This window comes from Chlorocebus sabaeus, chromosome 3, assembly GCF_047675955.1.
Source record: "Chlorocebus sabaeus isolate Y175 chromosome 3, mChlSab1.0.hap1, whole genome shotgun sequence".
NCBI classification, from domain to species: Eukaryota; Metazoa; Chordata; class Mammalia; order Primates; family Cercopithecidae; genus Chlorocebus; species Chlorocebus sabaeus.
This window is the reverse complement of record NC_132906.1, coordinates 1,532,617-1,560,076: the sequence shown is the minus strand read 5'-3', so window position 1 is coordinate 1,560,076 and position 27,460 is coordinate 1,532,617. Positions and strand designations below refer to the sequence as shown.

Genomic DNA, 27,460 nt, shown 5'->3' with positions numbered 1-27,460 from the left:
AAGAAATGGATAAATTCCTGGACACATACACCCTCCCAAAACGAAACCAGGAAGAAGTCGAATCCCTGAATTGACCAATAACAAGTTCTGAAATTGAGGCAGTAATTAATAGCCTATCAACCAAAAAAAGCCCAGGACCAGATGGATTCATAGCCAAATTCTACCAGAGGTACAAAGAGGAGCTGGTACCGTTCCTTCTGAAACTATTCCAAACAATAGAAAAAGGGGGACTCCTCCCTAACTCATTTTATGAGGCCAACATCATCATGATACCAAAACCTGGCAGAGATGTGGCAAAAAAAGAAAATTTCAGGCCAATATCCCTGATGAACATCAATGTGAAAATCCTCAATAAAATACTGGTAAACTGAATCCAGCAGCACATTAAAAAGCGTATCCACTGTGATCAAGTGGGCTTCATCCCTGGGATGCAAGGCTGGTTCAACATACACAAATCAATAAATGTAATCCATCACATAGAACCGATGACAAAAACCACATAATTATCTCAACAGATGCAGAAAAGGCCTTCAATAAAATTCAACAGCCCTTCATGCTAAAAACACTCAATAAACTAGGTATTGATGGAACGCATCTCAAAATAATAAGAGCTATTTATGACAAACCCACAGCCAGTATCATACTGAATGGGCAGAAGCTGGAAGCATTCCCTTTGAAAACCGGCACAAGACAAAGATGCCCTCTCTCACCACTCCTATTCAACATAGTATTGGAAGTTCTGGCCAGGGCAGTAAGGCAAGAGAAGGAAATAAAGGGTATTCAAATAGGAAGAGAGGAAGTCAAATTATCTGTGCAGATGACATGATTGTATATTTAGAAAACCCCATCATCCCAGCCCCAAAACTCCTTAAGCTGATAAGCAACTTCAGCAAAGTCTCAGGATACAAAACCAATGTGCAAAAATCACAAGCATTCCTGTACAGCAATAATAGACAAACAGAGAGCCAAATCATGAGTGAACTCCCATTCACAATTGCTACAAAGATAATAAAATACCTAGGAATACAGCTTACAAAGGATGTGAAGGAGCTCTTCAAAGAGAACTACAAATCACTGCTCAAGGAAATAAAAGAGGACACAAACAAATGGAGGAACGTTCCATGCTCATGGTTAGGAAGAATCAATATCGTGAAAATGGCCATACTGCCCAAAGTAACTTATAGATTCAGTGCTGTTCCCATCAAGCTACCGTTGACTTTCTTCACAGAATTAGAAAAAAACTACTTTAAATTTCACATGGAACCAAAAAAAGAGCCTGTATAGCCAAGACAATCCTAAGCAAAAAGAACAAAGATGGAGGCATCACGTTACCTGACTTCAAACTATACTATAAGGCTACAGTAACGAAAACAGCGTGGTACTTGTGCCAAAACAGATATATAGACCAATGGAACAGAACAGAGGCCTCGGAAGTAACACCACACATCTACAACCATGTGATCTTTGACAAACCTGACAAAAACAAACAATGGGGAAAGCATTCCCTATTTAATAAATTGTGTTGGGAAAACTGGCTAGCCACATGCAGAAAACTGAAACTGGATCCCTTCCTTACACCTTATACAAAAATTAACTCAAGGTGGATTAAAGATTTAAACGTAAGACCTAAAACCATACAAACCCTAGAAGAAAATCTAGGCAACACTATTCAGGATATATGCATGGGCAAAGACTTAATGACTAAAACACCAAAAGCAATTGCAACAAAAGCCAAAATTGACAATTGGCATCTAATTAAACTAGAGCTTCTGCACAGCAAAAGAAGCTATCATCGTTAGAGTGAACAGGCAGCCTACAGAATGGGAGAAAATTTTTGCAATCTATCCCTCTGACAAGGGGCTACTCTCCATAATCTACAAGGAACTTATATTTCCAAGAAAAGAACAACCTCGTCAAAATGTGGGCGAAGGATATGAACAGACACTTTTCAAAAGAAGACATTTGTGCGACCAACAAACATACTTTAAAAAGCTCATCATCACTGGTCATTAGAGAAATGCAAATCAAAACCACCATGAGATACCATCTCATGCCAGTTAGAATGGTGATTATTAAAAAGTCAGGAAACAAACCAGGTGTGGTGGCTCACACCTATAATCCCAGCACTTTGGGAGGCTGAGGCAGGTGGATCATGAGGTCAGGAGTACGAGAGCAGCCTGACCAGCATGATGAAACCCCGTCTCTACTTAAAAAAAAAAAAAAAAAAAATTTAGCTGGACCTGGTGGTGGGCGCCTGTAATCCCAGCTACTCAAGAGGCTGAGGCAGGAGAATTGCTTGAACCCGGGAGACGGAGGTTGCAGTGAACCAAGATCGTGCCACTGCACTCCAGCCTGGGCGACAGAGAAATAGGAACACTTTTACACTGTTGGTGGGGGGTGTAAATTAGCTCAACGATTGTGGAAGACAGTGCAGCAATTCCTCAGGGATCTAGAACCAGAAATACCATTTGACCCAGCAATCCCATTCCTGGGTATATATCCAGAGGATTATAAATCATTCTATAAAGACACATGGACATGTATGTTTATTGCAGCTCTGTTCACAATAGCAAAGACTTGGAACCAACCCAAATGCCCATCAATGATAGGCTGGATAAAGAAAATGTGGCACATATACACCGTGGAATACTGTGCAGTTGTGAAAAAGAATGAGTTCATGTCCTTTGCAGGGACATGGATGAAGCTGGAACCCATCATTTTCGGCAAACTAACACAGGAGCAGAAAACCAAACACCGCATGTTCTCATTTATAAGTGGGAGTTGAACAATGAGATCATATGGGCACAGGGAGGGGAACATCACACAGTGGGGTCTGTTGCGGGGTGGAGGGGAAGAGGAGGGAGAGCATTGGGAGAAATACCTAATGTAGATGACGGGTTGATAGGTGCAGCAAACCACCATGGCACATGTATACCTGTGTAACAAACGTGCATGTTCTACACATCTATTTCAGAACATAAAGTATAATAATAATTTTAAAAAAATAGAAAAGCACAAATAACAGAAACCCAGTTGAAATGCTTAACTAGAGTCAATTAGATGTGCAGGCGTAGTGTAAGAAGAATCAAGTCCGGGAGTGATCGGGAAATGAGTATTAAACAGTATTTGAAAAAGAGAACATGTCCCGGGGCCCAAAAGTCAGAAGGGCCCCACCAGCCAGGCAGGTTGCTTAGATGCTGTAAGTCGGTGTAGCCGAGGGAAGCCAGGAGTATTTGATACATGGCAGCAGGGATTTATAGCTGCCAGGGGGAAATAACTGGTCAAGCGTTGGGCTTTCAGTTAAGATCTAATTTAATTTCCTTTCCCTCATTCTGCAGTAATCAGAATACACAGTCTTCACCACTCGGTCCTCAGTGGTTGTGTTCCATTTTAGGTTGGATGTTTTCACTGCCTCACAGAGTCCATTTCACGTGTTTTGGCTGAAACGGCTTTTTGCATCTGCGTGCTCTGTGTTCAGATCCTGCTGGTGCACTCAAGCGTTATGGAAACAGGAACTCAACTTAGCTCTTCCGATAGAGTGATGAGGGATTCTGCTTTTACAATTTGTAGCATTTATCTTTTTATACAAGGTTTTCATTTACAGTTGAATAGGTCTCCATGTTTTTCCATCATTAGACAAATACTAAAATGGACTAAATAATTTTAAGCAATAGTGGAGGAGAGGGGGTACAGATTTCCTTCTTAGAGAATGTCAAAGAATATGCTCCCAGTAGTGGAAAAGGAAGATTTTCAGTCTAGTGGCTAAGTACCTCCTACACATTTCTCATCAATCAGAAAACAGGTGCACTGAAGGCACCCTGAGAACTCATATTGTAATGTTAACACACCCAAAATCAAGGGCCCAGATGCCAGCAGCAGCAGCAAACAGGCTTTTCCTCCCTGTTGGTCCAGACAGGTGAGTGAGACAGAACTTGGCTTTTTCTTATGTGATGCAGTATCTTGTGACTTGTCTTTTTCCCTAATGTGCTAGAGGGAAAACAAATAGCTGAGCTTTCTAAAACGGTAGCTCTCTATTTTTAAATGAATTTGAAAAGTCGATTAAATTATGTATTTTATTGCCTCTGTATAATATTAAATGAATATTTTATTTTAAAAGCTTAAGTAAATGAAAATTATTTTTGTTAAAAATTTAATAAGTAGATGTTTGTGTAAATTCCCTTTGTTCTAAGGAAATTCTTATTTACATTATAGAAGTAATACATGCCCATTATTTAAAAAAAAAATTTTAGGGGCACCAAAAAAAGACTGAGTCTACACACGTCATCCGTGACACCATTCGTCAGATACTGTCACCTTTTCTTGTGTATCCTAGCAGAAATGTTTTATATGTAACAGAGTATTGTAGAACTATATGCAGTTGACAATCAAATAGCTAAATATTAACTAATACAAATTTTGTTACCTGGATACAGCTTTCTATGAGCTATAGCTTCTAACATTGCTTCAAAATATACTCTGTCTCCCTGTTATATGTATTAATTGACGTCTGAAAATGTATGCATTTTATTGGGATAGGGTATATAGTTATAACATGAAAATATATATTCTTTTCCCTTTGGAGATGGGAACTCTCTGTATATACTAACTATTGTATGGATTGCTTTTTTTTTTTCTGAGATGGAGTCTTGCTGTGTTGCCCAGGCTGGAGTGCCCTGGCACAATCTCAGCTCACTGCAAGCTCCGCCTCCTGGGTTCATGCCATTCTCCTGCCTCAGCCTTCCGAGGTAGCTGGGACTACAGGCGCCCGCCACCACGCCTGGCTAATTTTTTGTATTTTTTTAGTAGAGATGGGGTTTCACCGTGTTAGCCAGGATGGTCTCGATCTCCTGACCTCATGATCCGTCCGCCTCAGCCTCCCAGAGTGCTCAGATTATAGGCGTGAGCCACCGCACCCAGCCCTGAATTGCTTTTTTCCATGTAACATCCTTGTATTTTTCCATATTAGGGCTGTCAAAAAACAAAATTTCAATAAATTGAGTTTGAAAGATCTAATTGCCTTTTATTAATGATTTATGAACTAGGCCTCATGCAGTCTACAAAATAGAAAAGAGCTCCAATGAGCTGGACAGGGGAAGTCGGCTTTAGAAAAAGGCTGAAGAAAGTGGAAACAAAGAACAGAAAGCAGATTGGTTATTTCCAACTTGCTTTCCTCGTAGGGGCATAAGCAAAATTTTGTTTTAATGGGATTTGACTATCATCTCTCTCCAGATTTCTCAGAAGCTCAGCTCTTACAAGTAAACAACTTAGGTTTCAGGTTGGTGAAGTGGAGCCTTAGCATGAATGATTCCGTTTTGGGCCTGCTGTCTTGTCTTGTCTTCTTTTCTTTTCTTTTTTCTTTTCTTTTCTTACTTATTTAGAGACAGGGTCTCACTGTTGCCCAGGCTGGAGTGCAGTGGCGCCATCTTGGCTCATTGCAGCCTCCGCCTTCTGGGTTCAAGTGATTCTCCTGCCTCCGCCAGCCGAGTAGCTGACATTACAGGCATGCACCACCACACCTGGCTAATTTTTGTATTTTTAGTAGACACAGCGTTTCACCATGTTGGCCAGGCTGGTCCCAAACTTCTAAGCTCAAGTGATCTGCCTGCCTCAGCCTCCCAAAGTGCTGGTATTACAGACATGAGCCACCATGCTTGGCCTGCTGTCTTTTCTTTAACAAGATATAAATGTTTTGTTTTGTTTGAGATGGAGTCTCGCTCTGTCACCCAGGCTGAAGTGCAGTAGCATGATCTTGGCTCACTGCAACCGCTGCCTGCCGGGTTCAAGTGATTCTTCTGCCTCAGCCTCCGGAGTAGCTGGGACTAAAGGCATGCGCCACCACACCCGGCTAATTTTTGTATTTTTAGTAGAGATGGGCTTTCACCATACTGGCCAGGCTGGTCTCGATCTCCTGATCTCGTGATCCACCCTCCTTGGCCCGCAAAGTGCTGGGATTACAGGTGTGAGCCACCGCGCCCGGTCATAAATGTATTTTGTATGGAAAATTTTTGTTAAAGTCTGCATAGTATTTCACTGGATATACCATAAGATGGCTAACTTTTTATAATTCAAATTATTCCTAGTGTTTTAGTAAAAACAATGCTGTAATGAACATCACTCTTCTTCACTAATCCTTGAACATGCCAAGCATACTCACACCTCAGGGTCCATTCTCTGATTAGAATCCTCATTCTCCTGCCAGGCACGGTGGCTCAAGCCTGTAATCCCAGCACTTTGGGAGGCCGAGGTGGGTGAATCACCTGAGGTCAGGAGTTCGAGACCAGCCTGACCAATATGGTGAAACCCCGTCTCTACTAAAAATACAAAAATTACCTGGGCATGGTGGTGCACACCTGTTGTCCCAGCTACTCGGGAGGCTGAGGCAGGAGAATTGCTTGAACCCAGGAGGCGGATGTTGCGATGAGCCGAGATCGTGCAACTGCCCTCCAGCCTGGGCGGCGGAGCAACACTCCGTCTGCCCCCACTACCCAAAAAAAAAGAAAAAAAAAGGCAACCTCTTTCTCCCTGATAGACTTGTCTCAGTAACTTGCTGCTTTCAATTTCATTTTTCTCATATGTTTCTAAAATTACAACTCCCCAATGTTTCCTTCCTTGCTATCTATACTGTCACTGTCTAATACACTGTTTATTTTGTTAACTTGTTTATTATTACTCCCCATTGCTTCCTGTACAATGAAAGGTCCATGAAGGCATGAACAATATCTGGCATCTAGCAGGTGTTCCTTACGTTTTAAATGAACATGTGTATTGAGCAACAATAGTATATATTAGGATCCAGTGGAAAACATTTCAGAGTTTTTATTCAAAAATACATTCCCAATTTTATTGTTTATCTGGGGTATGGATGGCAGATCAAAGGTGTTTTTTTTTTTTTTTTCTTAATAAAGCTATTTCAGAATTTCAAAAACAATCCCATAGGATGCCTTAAAAGTCTATATTTCGATATTGCTACAGGCATTGTGGTATAATGGGAAAAACACTAGACGGGACTTACTAAGTCTTGAGTTCTGGTCTAGTTCTGCTACTCACCCTGGTGTTTGACCTTGTATGAGTCATTTATTTGCTTTGTCTCTACCTTTCATCTAAAAATTGCTGAGCAAACTACATTCTGATGTTCTCTTTTATCTCTTGACATTTTGATTTGAGAAGCTAAGTATAATACATTTTGGTATTGTTTTAAAATTATTAGTTATCAATTACCCAGAGTTGTTTATTTTTTTAAAAAAGCAAGTTTTAATGTCACATTAGTTAGGTTTGTACATCCTTCAACATCTTCCTTTTACTTCTTTTGTGTAGCTATCAGATATTGTGAAAAATGTCAGCTGATTAAACCTGATCGGGCACATCACTGCTCAGCATGTGACTCGTAAGTGTTACTCACACATATGCTTACTATCTAGCACTGGAAATCAGTGATGGGAGAGTGCAAGGGGAAGGAACATTTTATATGCTTTACACTTGACAACAACACTTCATCCTCTCCCATTATTTGCTGTGCATACAGGGCAGACAAAAAATTGCTAAAAGCTGGAATATACTCACAAGTTATCTTTGATAACAGTTCCTACACCAGTGAATAGAATTTTCTCGAACTTTATGCTATCTGTGCTTGTGCTTAATATAAGTCTTGGTGCACACGCCAGGAGATAATATGCTGAGGGAAAGATCGCTAGTTTGGGAATCTCATCTAATCCGTGACTTTTAGTAACACAGTTACTTAACTTTCTAAGTATTGGATTACTCATTTTGTTATATTATTTAAGATGATCTGTGGTCTAACTTTGTATAAATATAGAACACATATTCTAGTAGGGAGGCAAATGTGGGGTTTGGGTTTTTTTCCTTATTACAAAAAAACAGTAGTGCTTATGCATGGGGTAAAATTTTATACACTATGTGGAAAAATAACCATCTCCGAGCCCATCAATGTTAATATTTTGGCTTATTTCTTTCTAAAGTTTTGTTTTTATGACCTGCATGTGTTTAAAATAACATATGGGCCATCTGTATTGCATTTTATCTCCTTCAGCTAATTTGTCAGCTGGATCTATCTTACGTACCAAGTACTTTGCACAAGATCTGAATTTTGTTTTTTTCAGAACAGGGTCTCACTATGTCAGCCAGGCTGGTCTTAAACTCCTGACCTCAAATGATCCTACCACCTCCACCTTCCAAAGTGCTGGAATTAATTACACACATGAGCCACCGTGCCCAGCCCAGATCTAAGTATTACAGTATCATTTGATGTGGTCTAAGGCAGCTGAATATGTTCAGCTGAATTCCCCGTATAAAAACCATGACTTTTTACCTATGAACATTTTTGTGGAAGCATCAGAAATTATCTCTAACCTGGTTTCTGGGTTGATTCTCTTAAGATGTAGTTGTAAAGAGAAAATTTTAAGTCAAGTAAAAGAAAGTTATGAGAAGTTAGAATTAGAAGAATTTTTCTGCATGGATTTTCTTATGCTTGTTTGTTTCCTAGATGTATTCTTAAGATGGATCATCACTGTCCTTGGTATGTATAAAAAAACAGAAGAAATTGCATTGGTGGTGGGAAAGAGAGAATTTAGAGTAACTTCAGTGTTTCTAAATTTTGAAGGCCAGCTTACTCATAGATATTAAGATTGATCTCTTTACATATATGCATATATTTTTATGTACACAATTATATTAAATGGTTTCTATTAAAAATATCTGCCGACATTAACCCAAATAACAATGTATTAAGAATTAACATTAAAATTCCACATTCTTATAGAATTTACTAAATACATACCTTCACAATTAAGACACCACTCTCAACTTCCCAGATGACCCATTTCTAGGTAATAATGATTAAGTTTTCTGATTTGTCTTTTTTTGTGTTTCTTTGTTTTATTTTATTTTATTTTTGAAACAGGGTCTCTGGTTGCCCAGGCTGGAGTACAGTGGCATGATCTTGGCTCACCGCAGCCTCGACCTTCTGGGCTTAGGTGATTCTTCCACCTCAGTCTCTCAAGCAGCTGGGACTGCAAGCATGCACCACCACGCCTGGCTAATTTATTGTATTTTTAATAGAGATGGGGTTTCGCCATGTTGCCCAGGCTGGTCTTAAACTCCGGGACTCAAGTAATCCACCCGCCTTGGCCTCCCAAAGTGCTAGGATTACAGGCATGAGCCACTGTACTCGACCCAATTTATTTTTTTTAAATTATTACATTTTAATTGTTTTAAAAAACATCTAAGAGGTCAGGAGTTCAAGACCAGTCTGGGCAACATGGTGAAACCCCATCTCTATCAAAAATACAAAAATTAGCTGGGTGTTGTGGTGGGCACCTGTAGTGCGAGCTACTTGGGAGGCTGAGGCAGGAGAATCGCTTGAACCTGGGAGGCAGAGGTTGCAGTGAGCCGAGATCACGCCACTGCACTCCAACCTGGGCAACAGAGCGAGACTCCCATAAGGTGTACCATCTTAACCATTTCTTAGGGTACAGTTCAGTAGTGTTAAGTGTGTTTAAATTATTGTGCAATGAATCTCCAGAACTTTTTCATCCTGCAAACCTGAAATTTTATCCTCATTAAAGAGCTCCCCTTCCCCACACCACACCAGCCCCTGGCAACCTCCATCCTACTTTCTATGTCTGTGAATTTGATTTGTCTTACTTTTTTAATGTGGCTTTCTTTATTTTTCCAGGGTGAATAACTGTGTGGGATTTTCTAATTACAAATTCTTCCTGCTGTTTTTATTGTATTCCCTATTATATTGCCTTTTCGTGGCTGCAACAGTTTTAGAGTACTTCATAAAATTTTGGACGGTAAGTCTTTTTTTCTATCTTGAAACATGTATTTGAGACTTTAAGATACTATCTTTCTAATAAATTACTTCATTTTTTGTGACAAGTAGATATACTTTAATTTTAGAAGTTAGAGTTTTATAAATGACTCAGAGGACAGATAGAGCTACAATTTACTTTCATATACACATGTTTATTTGTAAATAAATGTATATTAAGCAGGATATAGTGAGCCTTTTTTAGTGATCCAAATTATTTTCACCCACATTCTAACAAAAACATACTCATTTTAGGGAGGTAACAAAAACATATGCTTTTCTTTGAGTTGGTGAGGCTTATTGCAATTTTTATAGTAATAAAATCTATAAAGACAGGAAGCAGTTTAGTGGTTGCCTCAGCCCCAGGGAACCACTAAACTGCTTCCTGTCTTTACAGATTTTACAGTATTTCTTAAAATGGCAAATGAATGAAAACAATTAAATGTCTTTTCAGCTGAGGTCTCCTTAAACTATGATACATCTATACAAAGGAATACAATGCAGCTTAAGAAAGAGTAAGGAAGCTCTTTATAACAAATGATGTGAAGTGATCTTTGAGGTCTATTATTAACGTGAAAAAAACAAGGCATGGAAGAATGCATATACTATGCTGCCATTTCTACAGCAAAATAACGTGTATATATTTATGTCTTATCTGGAAGAATGCGGTAAAAATTTCTTAACAGTGGTTGCCTCTGGGGAGGGCACTTAGAAGGGAGACATGCTTTTTACAGTTATCCTTTGGATTTTGTGTAACGTGGACAAATAGTAATGTATTCAAAACAGATAAATATAGCTTTAACATTTTTTTAGTATGGAAGTATATCTTTTTTGGGGAAAAACTACCAAAAACATTGAAAGTAACTGCCTCTTGGAAGTGGGAGAACTGCTGTTTTTCATTAATAGCTTTTTAGCATTATTTTAATTTTCTCTGTGCATGTACCATTTTTTTAAAATTTAGAAATTATTTTATTGTTTTATTTTTTATTTTTATTTTATTTTATTTTATTTTTATTTGAGATGGAGTCTTGCTCGGTCACCCAGGCTGGAGTGCAGTGGCGTAATCTCATCTTACTATAACCTTTGCCTTCCGGGTTCAAGCGATTCTCCTGCCTCAGCCTCCCCGGTAGCGGGGATTATAGGTGCCCCGCCACAATGCCTGACTAATTTTTGTACTTTAAGTAGAGATAGGATTTCACCATTTCGGCCAGGCTGGTCTTGAGCTCCTGACTTCAAGTGATTTGCCCGCCTCAGCCACCCAAAGTGCTGGGATTTCAAGTGTGAGCCACTGTGCCTGGCCGAAATAATTTCAAAATAAATGAAAATTTTCTCCTTCATTTGAACTCTTCTCTTTAAGTTTCAAGATAATATTCATTCCTTTTTCTTTCCCCTTCAGCCCTTTAAATATAGGTTCAGTCCTGGGCTGTCTCACTCTTGGTTCTTTCTACTGTTTTTCTGGGTGATTGCATGTACCCCGTGGCATTCACAGTTGCTGTTCCTAGCCCTAGCGCTCACATGGGCTGAGCCCAATCCCCTGTTTCCAGTTGCTATTTATTGAACCAGCAGACATAAGGAAGACACCATAAAAATCAGCACTTCTCAAACCAACCTCAGTTTCTTTTCACTGTTCTTTCTATGTTTATCTGATTGGGAACAAAATCTTTACAAATCTATCAGTTTCCAAGCTAGAAAAATTAATAGCATCTTGTAATTATTATTATTCCCTTATGAAACTGAGGTATAGAATCGGGGTGGTATACTAGGGAAAAAAAATGAGCTTTCTTTACATGTAAATGCCATGTATGTATTTATTTGCCAAAATCTAAGCTCCATGGGAGCACAAATATTTATTTCTTTTGTTTGTTTATATTTCTTCATCACCCAGTAGTTGTTCAGTAAATATTTGCTGAGTGAATAGCCAGAATCAAGATACTTAAACTTTAAACTCTTTGTTCTTTCATTTTTAAAATGGAGGTAATAACTTACAGGATTTATATAAAGATTTAAATAAAGAGTGTAAATACATGGAAAGCAGTCAGTAGATGTTTATTTTGTTCTTTCCAACTCTGTGCCTCAAATCATTCCTATTCCTAATATCACAGGCATGGTTTAGACCCTCCATCTCCTAGTTTCCTGTCTTTATTCTCTCCTTTCTTAAGTACAATCCCTGCCAATTTATGAGCAGAGGAAATTTTTTTTTTTTTTTTGCCTTTTCTTAAGAGGATACACTTGCTAGTCACTGACATGTCTTTTTTGTGAAATTTCTATTGTGTTCTCTGCCCATTTCTAGTAGGTTTTTATATTTACACATGAAGGAGTTTGTCTTATGTTAAAGGTACTCATCTTTTTTGTTGTCGTTTTGTTTTTTGAGATAGGATCCCACTCTGTCTCCCAGGCTGGAGTGCAGTGGTGCAATCATGGCTCACTGCAGTTTCAATCTTCCAGGCTCAAGCAATCCTCCTGCCTCAAGCCCCCAAGTAGCTGGGACCATGGGCAGGCACCACCATGCCTGGCTAATTTTTGTATTTTTTGTAGAGATGGGGTTTCACCATGTGGCCCAGGCTGGTCTATAAGTCCTGATCTCAAACAGTCCTCCCACCTCAACCTCCCAAAGTGCTGGGATTACAGATGTGACCCACTGAGCCTAGCCACTAATCCTTATTCTTGACCTTGAGTTAGATGAGGATTTCTTTTTTTTTTTTTTTGAGATGGAGTTTTGCTCTTGTCACCCAGGCTAGAGTGTGATGGCACAGTCTCGGCTCGCTGCAACCTCTGCTTCCTGGGTTCAAGTGATTCTGCAGCAGAGACAGAGTTTTACCGTGTTGGCCAGGCTAGTCTTGAACTCCTGACCTCAGGTGATCTGTCCACCTTGGTCTCCCAAAATGCTGGGATTACAGGCACGAGCCACCACGCCCAGCCCAAATGAGGATTTCTTACGTTGAACATAGCAATCACCATAAAAGAAAAGATCAATAAATTGGGCTTCATTAAAATAAAGAACTTTTTATAAAAAGGTGACTTTTGGAGTGAAAAAGCAAGCTACTGACTGGGAGAAGATATTTACAATGCATATAATCTCACGAAGGACTCCTATCCAGAATATGTGAGACACTCTCAAAAGATAATCCTTTTTCTGTCATGGGCTGCAAATGCTTTTTCCACATTTTCTGGGTTTTTTTTGTTTTTGTTTTTTGTTTTTTTTTGAGACACAGTCTCACTCTGTCACCCAGGCTGGAGTTCAGTGGCACAATCTCAGCTCACTGCAACCTTCACCTCCCTGATTCAAGCGATTTTGCTGCCTTCACCTCCTGAGTAGCCGGGACCACTATGCCCGGCTAATTTTTGTATTTTTAGTAGAGACAGGGTTTCGCCATGTTGGCCAGGTTGGTCTTGAACTCCTGACCTCAGGTGATCCACCCACCTCGGCCTCCTAAGGTATTGGGATAACAGGTGTGAGCCACCACACCTGGCCACGTTTTCTGTTTATGTCTTATATTCCTGCTTTCTTTTGTTTTTGTCACATCAAAGTTTTACATTTTTAAAGCAGTTCTTTTTATATATGATACCTGTCTGTTGTCTATGCCATATAAATTTATACAGATATTGTCCTATTTTTTCCTCTGGCACTTCTGTTGTTTTTGTTTTTACCTTTAAATCTCTGATTTTGGAGGAGGGATTATTGTGGTTAAAAAGTACCTTTACATCTACTCTTTCTAAAAAGCTTGTGAAGGTGTTTTACAATGTAGGTTTTATTATTCAGGTATGGTGAGGCCAATAGATCAGGAGGCAATTGCCACTGAAAAGATAGTTTGTTACAGTGCCAAGAGAAAGGGGCCCCAGGATAGGAAGCACCATGTGGGATCCAGAGCCTTTGTTGTGGTTCCTGTGGGGAAGGCAGGGGAAGCAGATTTTGGATTGGCTGGCTCCGCTGGCTCCAGGAATTGCAGAGGACTCAGGTGTCGGGGCTATCTCTAGTTGTCTTATACCTGGTCCTGGGACAATGAAGGCAGAGGACTGCTGCCTTCTGGAGTATAAAAGGCAGAAGAGGTGGTTCTTAGTGTGGGATCTGGAATGTTTAGTTTGTGTATGAAAGATGTGCTCCTGGGTGAGTGGTTTGCTGTCTCTTAAGAACTGGCTAGCCCGGGGAGGGGCAGTTTCTCTCCAGTTAGTGAGGCCCCAGATGCCAGAGCATCAGGAATATAGAAAATAAGAAAATAGGGTTGGGTGTGGTGGCTTATGCCTGTAATCCCAGCACTTTGGGAGGCTAAAGTGGGCGGATCTCGAGGTCAGGAGATTGAGACCATCCTGGCCAACAATGGTGAAACCCCATCTCTACTAAAAATATGAAATGAGCCGGGCGTAGTGGCACGTACCTGTAGTCCCAGCTACTCGGGAGGCTGAGGCAGGAGAATTGCTTGAACCAAGGAGGTGGAGGTTGCAGTGAGCCAAGATCACAGATCACGCCACTGCACTCCAGCCTGGCAACAGAGCAAGACTCTGTCTCAAAATAAAAGAAAAGAAGAAAATATGGTTGATATAGAAGGGTGCCATTATTATTTCAGTTTTCAGAGTTGGAAACAAATTGGAGAAATTATGCAACTACCTAAGGTCACATACTTAATAACATAGGAATAATTTAGGCCAGGCGCGGTGGCTCACGCCGGTAAACCCAGCACTTTGGGTGGCCGAGGCGGGCGGATTATGAGGTCAGGAGACCAAGTACCATCCTGGCGAACACAGTGAAGCCCCATCTCTACTAAAAATATAAAAAATTAGCCAGGCGAGGTGGCAGGTGCCTGTGGTCCCACTTACTCTGGAGGCTGAGGCAGGAGAATGGCGTAAACCCGGGAGGCGGAGCTTGCAGTGAGCTGAGATTGCGCCACTGCACTCCAGCCTGGGCGACAGATGGAGACTGAGTCTCAAAAGAACAAAAAAAAAAAAAAAAAAAAAGGAAGAATTTAAACTAAAATCTGTCTATTCCAGCATCCAGCTACTTTCCACTATAACTTGCTACTCATAGTTGGGAAGAATATAATTAAAGCCCTGAGTCATCAAGCACAATTCTATTTCTAGGAGACACCTACTACATTTTAGAAGGATTTAAACATCATTAGATGCTTAAAGTTTGGGTACTTAAAACCAGGGGATGCTAGCACTTACAATGCCTTTGCATGTATTAGAAGAGAACACCCCTGCCTGTATGGTGTCAGCCTCATGAATTTTGGCTTTTGATTTCCCCCTCAGCTGGGCACCTTTATTCAGTTCACAGCATACTAACCATACCCCTAATTTAAACAGATTCAGTGCCAGATACATGAAACCTAAATTACTTAATTTCACATTTCTCCATCAGAAAATTCAGCAATGTTTGTATGCAATGATTTATTAAAGAACGAATAACTTTTTTGGATTCTGAGTAAAAAAATACTAGTAAACGTAAATCTACCTTTTTCTTCATTCATTCAGGAAATATGTATTTAGTACCTACTATATGGCAGGTGGTACTCTAGAGACTTGCATATCTCTGAAAAAATGGACAGAGTTCTGTCCTTGCAGAGCTGCTTTTGAGAAGGAGGGGGACAAGTAATAAACAAGGAGCAGGGTGAGAGATGTAAGTATTGGGCGGTGGCGTGATAGGGCAGATGTCAGTATTGAACAGCACAGTCAGGGGAGACCATTTAGAAGGGAATTGATGGATATCTGAGATAAGAACATTCAGGCCCAGAGAACATGGTACGTGTCCTTGCCATGTTTCAGTAACACAAGAAGGCTACTGTGGCTGGGGTAGAATGAGCGGAAAGGAGACTGAAAGGAATGGACCAAGAGGGGGCCAAAATGACAGAGGGCCTTGGAGAGTGTTGAAATGACTGTGGCTTTTACTAGCAGCCCGGTGGGGACATGATCTGACTTGTGCAAGGCTCACTCTGATTGCTGAGCTGAGAATAGATGGGATAGGACTCGTGCCAATACACAGGCTCACATGGTAGAGGCTGTTGCAGCATCCTGGCCGGAATAAGGTAGAAGCAGTGAAGGTGGTATGAAGTCATCAGATCTAGTTTTTGGAAACTACTAGTCAGAAGTTAGTTTGTTTTCAATATTGGCTAAAAACATTTTATTTTATTCTTCCCCAGACACAAATCTTTGTTTTAAAACCTCACTGGAAAAGTGTATATTTAAAGGATACTTGAAACGTGTCTGCAGGCGCAGCACAGGTGACTCATGCCTGTAGTCCAGCCCTTTGGGAGGCCAAGGCGGGAGGATCACTTAAGGCCAGGAGTTCAAGACTAGCCCTAGCTCTGGTGCCTTAGTGAGACTTTGTATATTTTTTTTTTCTGTGACTCGCTGTGTCACCCAGGCTGGAGTGCAGCAGTGCGATCTCAGCTCACTGCAACCTCCACCTCCAAGGTTAAGTGATTCTCCTGCCTCAGCCTCCCAAGTAGCTGGGATTACAGGCGTGCACCACCATGCCCGGCTAATTTTTGCGTTTTTAGTGGAAACAGGGTTTCACTATGTTGGCCAGGCTCTTGACCTCAGGTGGTCTGCCCACCTCGGCCTCCCAAAGTACTGGGATTACAGTTGTGAGCCTCCGCGCCCAGCCAAGACCTTGTGTCTTTTTTTTTTTTTTTTTTTTTTTAAAAAAAGGAAATGTGCTCGAAGAGCTACATGTTCTTGTCTATTTTCTCTTTTGTATTTCTTGAGAAAATGTTGTAGACGGCCATTAGAAAGCAACATCTTAGTGTTCCTTCGACAGGATTTATAAAACTAGTGTTTAGGATAATTTTGCATAAAAGTTGGTTTCTTAATGTATTGTCTCTATTTGCACAAGCTTTGCCACAGGAAATCTACAGAGAGTTGTCCGAAGGTAAAATATATCATTACCATGACATTCTCATGATATCTTTTGTGACGTTTATAGTGAATATGTTTAACAAAAATTCACTTCACAAGACGGTCAGATGGAAGAGTCACTTGATACGTTTGAAACGTTTGAAACATATGTTGGTTACTCTGGAAGAAAAGAGAAAAAGATCAATGTCAAAATAACCTAATGCTAATAGCCTTCTTTTAGTCTATAATACTTTTAAAATCAGGCAGAACAGAACAGCTTTGTGCTCCGGTGGAGTAGGTGCTTTGCCTATATGGTTTATTTTAAGAGCTAACATTTAAAGGCCTCCTCCTCCTATTAAAGATAGGAATTTCTTCTAGGCTCTAGTTTGCGTCTGTTAAAATGTATATAGCCATAAGAAGGGATACCAGAGAAGCTGTTTTCATTCATTAATACCTTGTGGTAAATTTATTTGTCAAAACGGCTAACTATGCACAAAGGCTCTATAGACATACAGATGAAAAAAGTAGGAATTGAAGCAGCCGAAGGCATGGGCGGTCCGAAAATAGAGATTAGAGAAGTTCAGAAATATTTCACAATTAGTTTTTAGTTAGCAGCAAATCTAAATAAAATAGTCAAATATTTTAGTATAGATATGGGGAGCTTATATATGTTGGATGTTGGAGAAAGCTTGAATATATACATAAAGTACAAAAGAAAACGTGTTGGGTATGAGAGTTGATCTTTTCACTTTATTACTGAAAGTATTGCTTTTTTTTTTTTTTTTTTTTTTTTAATGAGACGGGGTCTCACTGTGTTGCCCAGGATGGTCTAGAACTCCTAGGCTCAGGTGATCCTACTGTCTCAGTCTCCCCAATAACTGGGATTACAGGTACACACCACCATGCCAAGCTAAAATTAAAAAAAATTTAAGAACAGTATTTTAAATAACTTCCTGAACTCCTAGATAGGCAAGTTGCTTTTTGATAATACCAATTCTTTGCTTTTGCAGTTGTTGCATTGGGATATATTAAGTAATTTATTATTTTTCAAATATGGCAAGTATTTTGATATATTCAATGATCTTTAGGCAGAACTAACTTATAAATTATATTTTGGAGGTTGACTCTCCTCAAAATTAACTTCTTTTTTTCCTCTTCAGAATGAACTGACAGATACACGTGCAAAATTCCACGTACTTTTTCTTTTCTTTGTGTCTGCAATGTTCTTCATCAGCGTCCTCTCACTTTTCAGCTACCACTGCTGGCTAGTTGGAAAAAATAGGACAACAATAGGTAAGTAGGTTAAAATAAATTATAATTGCTTAGGACAATGACCATAAATAAATATGAAATCTAGAGAAGGACAGGGTCAGATGATAGAGAAGTGTAAGACAATTCTGAATCCGGAATTGGTGGCATGTGCCTAATAATCCCAGCTACTCAGGAGACAGAGGCGGGAGAAGCCCCTGAGCCCTGGAGGACAGCCTAGACAACATAGGGAGACCCAGTCTCTAAAAAGTAAAAATAATAAAATAATTCTGTAGTAAAATTAATTTTGACTGGATGGGAACAATGGTTTTATAATAAAGTTCATTATTTTGGAGAAGGTTGAGGAAATGAGATTGACTTTTTAACATATTTTCAGTAACGTGTTATATATAAAAGTGAAGAACTATTTTATAAATTTTAATAAATAAAAACTATCCCAGCACTTTGGGAGGCCGAGACGGGCGGATCACAAGGTCAGGAGATCGAGACCATCCTGGCTATCACGGTGAAACCCCGTCTCTACTAAAAATACAAAAAATTAGCTGGGCGCGGTGGTGGGCGCCTGTAGTCCCAGCTACTCGGGAGGCTGAGGCAGGAGAATGGCGTGAACCCGGGAGGCGGAGCTTGCAGTGAGCTGAGATCCGGCCACTGCACTCCAGCCTGGGCGGCAGAGCGAGACTCCTTCTCAAAAAAAAAAAAAAAAAACTTTCCTGTGTTTATACAGTGTCATTTCAAAAATTAATCTGTGAGAGATCAGGCACAGTGGCTCACACCCGTAATCCCAGCACTTTGGGAGGCCAAGGTGGGTGGATTGCTTGAGTCCAGGAGTTCGAGACCAGCCTGGGTGACATGGAGAAACCCTGTCTCTACTAATAATACAAAAAAAACTAGCTGCAGTCAGGCAAAATTGCATCGTTGCATTCCAGCCTGGGCAATGAGAGTAAGACCCTGTCTCAAAAAAAATTAATCTATGAGAGATAGACAGTAGATTTACATGCTTTAAGGAAGTTTGTTCTCAAACAAGAAAACCCTCACATCCTCAATTACAGCTTATCTTTTAGCTAAAACATAACAATGTATTTCATGTATATTCTTTTTTTTTTTTTTTTTTTTGAGACGGAGTCTCGCTCTGTCGCCCAGGCTGGAGTGCAGTGGCCGATCTCAGCTCACTGCAAGCTCCGCCTCCCGGGTTTATGCCGTTCTCCTGCCTCAGCCTCCCGAGTAGCTGGGACTACAGGCGCCCGCCACCGCGCCCGGCTAGTTTTTTGTATTTTTTAGTAGAGACGGGGTTTCACCGTGTTAGCCAGGATGGTCTCGATCTCCTGACCTCGTGATCCGCCCGTCTCGGCCTCCCAAAGTGCTAGGATTACAGGCTTGAGCCACCGCGCCCGGCCATATTCTTTTTTTTTTTGAGACAGAGTCTCACTCTGTTGCCCTGGCTAGAGTGCAGTCGTGCCATCACAGCTCACTGCAACCTTGACCTCATGGACTTAAGCAGTGTTCCCACCTCAGCCTCCCAAGTCGCTGGGTGTACAGGTGTGTGCTACCACACCCGGCTAATTTATTTATTTCTATGGAGATGGGGTCTTGCTATGTTGCCCAGGTTGGTCTCAAACTCCTGGGCTCGAGTGGTCCTCCCACTTAAGCCTCCCAGAATGCTAGGATTACAGATGCAAGTCACCCTGCCCAGCCCATATATATTCTTTACTTTTCCCTCACAGTTAAACACATTTAACTGGCATATGTTCCATGACTGAAGCTAAGGAGTAGTGCTTTTGACATACCTCATTATTTCCATCTTTGTGTCAGTTGTCAGTGAGACTTATGTATTGTATCACTAGTAGTAGCATTTATTTCTCTTTTTGTTTGATCATTTTAAAAAATGAACATATAGGGGGAAAAGTAAGGTATTCAAGTAATTGGACAAACATTCCCTAAACAACAGTGGTTGCATTGCTCACTGAACTGTTGACATTAGAAGCCCTGCTATGCTATAATTGAAATATTCATGTGTCTGCTAACATACCAAGACACAGAATAAGGATTTTTATGGTAATGTTTTGTAAAAAGTTAAAATCCACCTGCTAGATTAGAGCCATATATCTGCCAGGTAAGTTGGAGGGAAACAGTTTTTAATTATAGAAAGAATAAGGGATTTGGGGTGAGTCATGTAGATGCTTTAGTATTGGATCGTTTTAGTGTTGTGTTACTGAGCTGTCTTGTAAGTTATGGTGGGCTTCCAGTGTGAGGATTTGTTCCTTCTCTTCCAGTTCCATCATGCCTTCATCCCTTTTCCATGTAAACAAAATTTCTTATCCCTATTAACTCCTTTTTTTTGGTCATCTTTGTAGAATATTCTGCCATCTCTTTACCTTTAATTGAAAATGACAGAAAGGCAGCCTACAGGCAAAGTGCAGCCCTTAAGTTCTCCCCAACCAATAATATCTATGTGAGCGATTTCACAAAGAAGACCAGATTTCTTCTGTTCAAAACTGATGAATCTAGTGGTAGTAGGCCCATTTTCCCAGTCGGCATCAGTGAAATGGAGCTAAGCAGGGGTGGACTGCGCAAGATAGGGCATGGATTTAGATAGGGTGTGACACTGTCTTGCCAGTCGTGCCTTTTCTGTTTCCTGCCCAGCCCCCGTAGGTATGTGAGAGACTGGCATTTCTAGGGAACCTGCTGTTGTCTTGAACAATCTTTTTCAAACTTTTTTTTTTGCCAGTGGCCACAGTAAGAAATGCAGCATTTTGTATCGTGACTTAGAACTTGCACAAATATTTATAAAATTATATAAATAAAATAAGCAAAAGTTTCACAAAACCTGTTTAATCTCTACTATATGCAGTGTATTCTGATATTTTCTTCTCTAGTTTCTTAAAAGGAAATGCGGGTTGCAAGTCACTCAGTTGATTTTGTGGTCTGTTAAGGTGTTTTAACCCACACTTTGAAAAAACATTGCTTAGCACACCACTTTTTTACAGCTTCATCTCCCACAGCCCTGGTGTTTAGCTAGTTCTCCACTGCTACATTCAGATGTTTGTTCTTGGATCTTTTGAGGGTGTCTTATTCTGCTGCATCACCTCTATCTTCTTCATAACCGTCACCTACCCACCTTGAGATCGTTTACCCTCATTTAGTGAGTTCCTGCATTTAAGCTAATTTCATTATCGCAAACAGGCAAGCTAGTCCCTTTGATTCTGAGCTTTTTTATTGCTTAGAACTGAAGAGCCTCTGAAAATGAAATTTTAAACTTGAATATGTTATTCTCTGTTTATTGTATTCTAAGTACTTCCTGAGTCTTCTATTCTCCAACAGTTTTCTTCTAAGTTTTTCTTTCCCTTCTGGTTTTATTTCTCACCCATGTCCATTCTAGATCCTATGATAAATGACTTTAACAGCTCTTGACAAAAACAGCTCCTTACATCTTTGGTGCCTAGACTTTCTCCCATTATTCCTTTGCTAATTCATGGCTCTGGTTACCCAGCCATCCTCTTTATCCCTGTGCACAGTGGGGCTGTTGAAAGCTGTTGAAGGATGTCTTCCTCCGTAAGGTTTGCTGTAGCTACAGATTTAAGATGTTAGGCCTCATTGAGGGCCTTAGCTGTGTTTGGCAGTAATGTCACACGTTTCTGGTCAGGTCCCTCACCTACTACCCAAGACGGTTATTCCAGATTTTCAATTCTCCCACTCTCCTTACCTATTTTATGAGTCCCTAGTAGAAAAATTAGGAGGAGTCACAAGTAAACTCTCATCTTCACATGTTTATAGCCTCATACAAACATTTCTTCTTTCACACCGATCACTCTCACCTGTCTCTAGCTTCTGAGGAAGAAAGTTGTCTTTTCTGGTATTCAAGGTGGATCTTTACAACTTTTCTAGACTCCTTCCCATCTCTTCTAGGATTCCTTCTTCAATTTTTAGTTTACTTGTTTATATCAGCAATTCCTCCCAATGCCCTGGGTTCTTATCCTTAGCTTATAAAACACACTGAAGTGCATTCTATTTTTAAATTAAACATTTTTTGTGAAGCCTGTATCTTTCTCCAGACCTCACTCTACTTCACTTAACAACCAAGCTTGAAATAATGGTCTGGTCACCCTCAGCTTGCTCACCTTTCCCTACAAGCACCCCCAAAGCACATATATGCCCCCCATTGAGACAAAATTAGCTTCCTTCACCTTTGTGCTCCCAGTACAACATGGCTATGTTAGCACTTATTACACTGTAATTTTGCTAGACTCTAGGTTCTTCAATAGGAATTTTATCTAATTTATCTTTGAGTCCCAAATATCTGGTACGAAGCTATCAGGAACATAGTAGGAAATTAATAAATAATGAGTGAAGTTGCAGGAGTTAGAATATCTTGTAGAAAAAAAAAGCCAAGAGATAGTGGAGCACATAACACTAGATTTTAAGTAATATTTGATAATTATTTTGACATGTTACTTTATAAGGTTGATGAAATATTAAATGTGTTATTTTTTCCCAAAAGAAGTTTCAGAAATTTATCTTTTAATTGCAACCAATGTATTATTTATTTTAAATTATATTTATAATTTTTGATGTCAAAGATATAAGCAAGAAAATTGGTACTTTCCATCCCTTCTATAATTTTTAAACAGATTAATTAGTTTATATATGTATGTATATTTAACAGAATCATTCCGCGCACCCACGTTTTCATACGGGCCTGATGGAAATGGTTTCTCTCTTGGATACAGTAAAAATTGGAGGCAAGTCTTTGGTGATGAAAAGAAGTATTGGCTACTTCCAATATTTTCAAGGTAATTTATAAAATGTGGGTCTCAGGGATTATGGCATCTGTGGTGATCTTTTTCTGGTTAAATGTCTTCAGATTTAGAGAATATAATATATAATGATATTCTTACAGACTTTGAGAATGAAAACTCAATTTTTTATACATAAAATATTTTATTTTTCATTTTTTAATTAGATAAGGTTAAGGAGAGTTTATATATTTGAATGGAAAGTAGAAGAAAAAGATGATTTGCTAAGAAAATAAGATTTTTTTCTTCAAAATGCAAATAAGTTGTTTGAAATAAAGAATTATAAAAATGTATGGTTATTAGCCACAACTTCAAAGATCCTATCACAGAAATGAATTACGTATTCTGTTGTGTCCTAAATCGGAGAAGACCAACGACATATTGCAATTTTACCCCAAATGTAAATGAGAGTGTATTCTTGAGATGATTGATAGTTTCCATTTCTTTCCCATTTCCATCCATTTTAGGCCAGCTCTGTATCAAAGTCATCATAAAGAAGAAAAAATTTTTGAAGATTGAGTGACATATTTGTAAGAGTTACGGGTTTTTTCCCCTAGATTAACTGAATTGCCTTTTTTTGGTCTGAAAATGACTTATTTGCTTTCATTTTTTAAAGACATTTTTGCTTGGTATAAAATTCTAGATGTTGGCCAGGCACAGTGGGTCATGCCTGTAATGCCAGCACTTTGGGAGGCTGAGGCAGGTGAATCACTTGGGGCCAGGAGTTCAAGACCAGCCTGGCCAACATGGTGAAACCCAGTCTCTACTAAAAATACAAAAATTAGCTGGGTATGGTGGCACACACCTGTAGTCCCAGCTACTTGGGAGGCTGAGGCAAGAGGATCGCTTGAACCTGGGAGACAGAGATTGTAGTGAGCTGAGATGGCACCACCACATTGCAGCCTGGGCAACAGAGCAAGACTCTGTCTCAAAAACAAAACAAAACAAAAAATTTTAGATGTTGCTAAATGTTATGTTTCTGGGTTGCATTTTTATAATGAGAAATTGTGATAACTCTTATTTTTGTTAGTCTATATATAATGTTTTTTTCTATGGCTACTTTTAAGACTATCACTACTTCATGCAATTTGATTATGATACATTGATCTAGTTTTCTAGTTTCTTGTGCTTGGGTTTAGTTGAACTTTTTGGATCTCTGGTTTTAGAGCTTTAATCAAATTTGGAAAATATTGTTAACCATTATTTCTTTTGTCATCTCCTTCCCCTATTACTGTGGGGACTCCAATTACATGTGTTATCAGTCACTCACAGTCCTCCCACAGCTCACTGGTGCACTGTTCATTTTTTGTCTGTTTTCTGTATTTCATTTTGTATAGATCCTATTGCTATATCTTCAAGTTCATTCATCTCTTTTGTATACTTTATCCATTCTCATGTATTCAAGATTTTCCCCCTCCCATTGGTTGGAACACAGATTACTTGTTTTGAAGTTATTTTCTCTAAACAGAAATTTTGAAGTTATTTTCTGTAAACAGCGAATTGTAAGTCTATAGGATTTTGTCGTTATTTTTAGTTTTCCTTCCTTTAAAGATGTTCCATTATCTTCCGGTCTGCATTGTTTCTAATGAAAAGTCAGCCTGACTTTAATTTCTTTATTTCATTGTTTGTAAATTACTATCCTTTCCCCTCCTGTAGCTACTTTTAAGATTTTATCCGTATCAGCTGGTTGTGGTGGCTTACGCCTGTAATCCCAGCACTTTGGGAGGCCGAGGCGGACCGATCACAAGGTCAGGAGATCGAGACCTTCCTGGCTAATAGGGTGAAACCCTGTCTCTACTAAAAAAACAAAAAATTAGCCGGGCATAGTGGCAGGTGCCTGTAGTCCCGGCTACTTGGGAGGCTGAGGAAGGAGAATGGTGTGAACCCGGGAGGCGGAGCTTGCGTGAGCCAAGATTGCGCCACTGTGCTCCAACCTGGATGACAGAGAAAAAAAGATTTTATCCTTGTCATTGGTTTTAAGAAGTTTGATGAGTTCCTTGGTGTTTATCCTCCTTGGGGTTCATTAGGCTTCTTGGATCTGTAAGTTTATAGTTTTCATCAGATTTGAATAATTTTCATCAATTATGTCTTTATTTTTTTCTGCCTATTCCCCTCTTTCCACCTCCTCCCTGACCAGCTTTTCTGGTACTCATGTATACATATGTTAAATTGCTTGATAGTGACCCACAGGTCATTGCTATTTTGTCCTTCTCTGCCATCTTCTTTTCTCTGTTTGCTTCATTTTGGTTAATTTCTACTGCTACTATCCATAAGTTCACTGATCTCTTCTATAATGTCTAGCCTGCTGGTAAGCTTTTCCAATGAATCTTTCACGTAAGATTTTTAAAATATTTATTTATTTATTTATTTAGAGACGGAGTCTTGCTCTGTCACCCAGGCTGGAGTGCAGTGGCACGATCTAGGCTCACTGCAACCTGTGTCCGCTGGGTTCAATTCTCCTGCCTCAGCCTCCAAAGAAGCTGGGATTACAGGTGCATGCCACCACACCTGGCTAAGTTTTGTATTTTTAGTAGAGACAGGGTTTCACCATGTTGGCCAGACTGGTCTCAAACTCCTGACCTCAAGCAATCCACCCACCTCATCCTCCCAAAGTGCTGGTATTATAGGCATAAACCACCGTGCCTGGCCCAGATGTATTTTTCAGCTCTAGAAGTTCAGTTTGGTTTTTTTTAATATCTTACATTTATCTTTTCATTATATCTATTTTTCCTTTTAATTCACAGGTACATTGATAATCATTTTTAAAAAGTCTTGTTTGCTAATTTTCACTGAAATTGCTAAGTTTCTGATTTTTTTCTATTAACTTTTTTTTCTTAGCTATAGATCACATCTGTGCTACTTTTCATGTCCAGTAATTTTTGATTGGGTGGTGGACATTTTGAATGCTACTTTGCTGCCTGTCTAGATTGGCCTCCCGAAGGGCTAGGATTAGAGGCATTACTACTGCGCTTGGCCTGAGGCTTGTTTTAAGCTTTATTACGTTGAGTCCGGAGTAGTACTTTCTCTAGGGCTAGTTTAGCACTCCAATAAATGTGGAGTTTTTACCAAATCCATGTGTTCAGTGAGATTGCCCCAGTCAAGCTGGGCAAATGTGAATGCTTCCCAGTGCTGTGAATTATTCATTGTTCATTATTCCCAGTTGTTCTTTTCCTGGATTCACAAGTGCAGCTTAGTGTTTATCAGAAGACTCAGGTACACCACAGTGCAGATTTCTGTAGCCATTTCTCTGCATATCTTGCTCTCTCTCAACTCTGTCCCATAGATTTAAGCCACCTCAGCCCCTCTTTTTTTAGACAGAGCCTCATTGTCTCTCAAAGTGAGACAGGCTGAGTGCCCAGGCTGGAGTACAGTGCGGCAATCTTGACTCACTGCAACCTCCGCCTTCCGGGTTCTAGTGATTCTCGTGCCTCAGCCTCACTAGTAGCTGGGATTACTGGTGCACGCCACCACACCCAGCAAGTTTTTGTATTTTTAGTAGAGATGGCATTTCACCATCTCTAAGAGAATGTTGGCCAGGATGGTCTTGAACTCCTGACCTCAAGTGATCCGCCTGCCTCAGCCTGCCAAAGTGCTGGGATCACAGATGTGAGCCACCGCACCTGGCCCACCTCAGCCTCAAAACTCCCACCTCTGTCATCTCAATTCAGTGAAACTACCTTGTTCTGCTTGTTTCCCACCCCCGTAGTGCCAGGGCCCTGGTTTCCCACCCCCGTAGTGCCAGGGCCCTGGTTTCCCACCCCCTGTAGTGCCACGGTCCTGGCAGAAAGCTGTGCCTTGCTTGGTTTTGTTTTCTATTTTTCTGAGACCACAGTTCTCTGCTGCCTATTTTTTAAAAAAATAATTTTGTACTGTTCAGTTTCTGACTATGTACAGTTTACCAGTTATTCCATCTTGGCGAGAAGTAAAAGTCCCTGTAGTATACAATTTTGATGTGTTTAGATAATATGAAAAAAGGCATAAGTGTGCTCTTTTTAGACCGTAAGCTTCTTGAAGGCAGAAAGTTTCTTCTCTTTTGTTCACTATTTCCTATATCCGTAGTACTTAAAATAGTACCTAGAACATCATAGGCATTCAGTAAATATTTGTTTAATGAATATTGTTGAATAAATAAATATGTAGAACCTACATCATGAATTTCAGTTTGAGCCTGAATGATCTCATAAATGATTACGATAAGCAGGCCAGTTACTCAAATACTTGAATACCTATGCTTGGGGTGCTATACTAGGCATCAGAATCTTAATAGGCACAGAAGACATTGTTTCTCAATGTATGTAAATTATGAAAGAAAAGGGCTTATGTCTGCAATGGAGGTATTAGTCTGTTCTCACACTGCTAGTAAAGACATACCGGACACTGGGTAATTATAAAGGAAAGACGTTTAGTTGACTCACATATGGCTGGGGAGGCCTCACAATCATAGTGGAAGGCAAGGAGAAGCAAAGTCACATTTTATATGGTGGCAGACACAAGAGTATGTGCCAGGGGAACTCCCGTTTATAAAACCATCAGATCTCGTGAGACTTACCCATTTTCACAAGAACAGCACAGGAAAAACTCACCCCTACGATTCAGTTACCTCCCACTGGGTCCCTCCCCAGACACATGGGAATTATGGGAGCTACAATTCAAGATGAGATATGGGTGAGGACACAGCCAAACCATATCAAGGTAATAACACCTAAATTAGAAATCTTAGGAATTACTTCCTTATATGACAAGT

At 39.9% G+C, this 27,460-nt stretch overlaps 1 protein-coding gene across 8 annotated transcripts in view; it reads left to right on the top strand.

Annotated features, from left to right (window-relative positions):
* ZDHHC20 (zDHHC palmitoyltransferase 20) overlaps nt 1–27,460 on the top strand; it is an 86,907-nt gene that overhangs the window by 49,675 nt on the left and 9,772 nt on the right. For all 8 annotated transcript variants that reach the window (XR_005236559.2, XM_008021702.3, XM_008021700.3 and 5 more), the window contains exons 5-9: nt 7,315–7,384; nt 8,501–8,533; nt 9,692–9,812; nt 17,818–17,950; nt 22,587–22,713. Coding sequence is in view for 7 of the 8 variants with exons in the window: in XM_008021702.3 (XP_008019893.3) it covers nt 7,315–7,384; nt 8,501–8,533; nt 9,692–9,812; nt 17,818–17,950; nt 22,587–22,713 (484 nt within the window). In the remaining variant the exon portion in view is untranslated. The remainder of the gene's footprint in view (nt 1–7,314; nt 7,385–8,500; nt 8,534–9,691; nt 9,813–17,817; nt 17,951–22,586; nt 22,714–27,460) is intronic.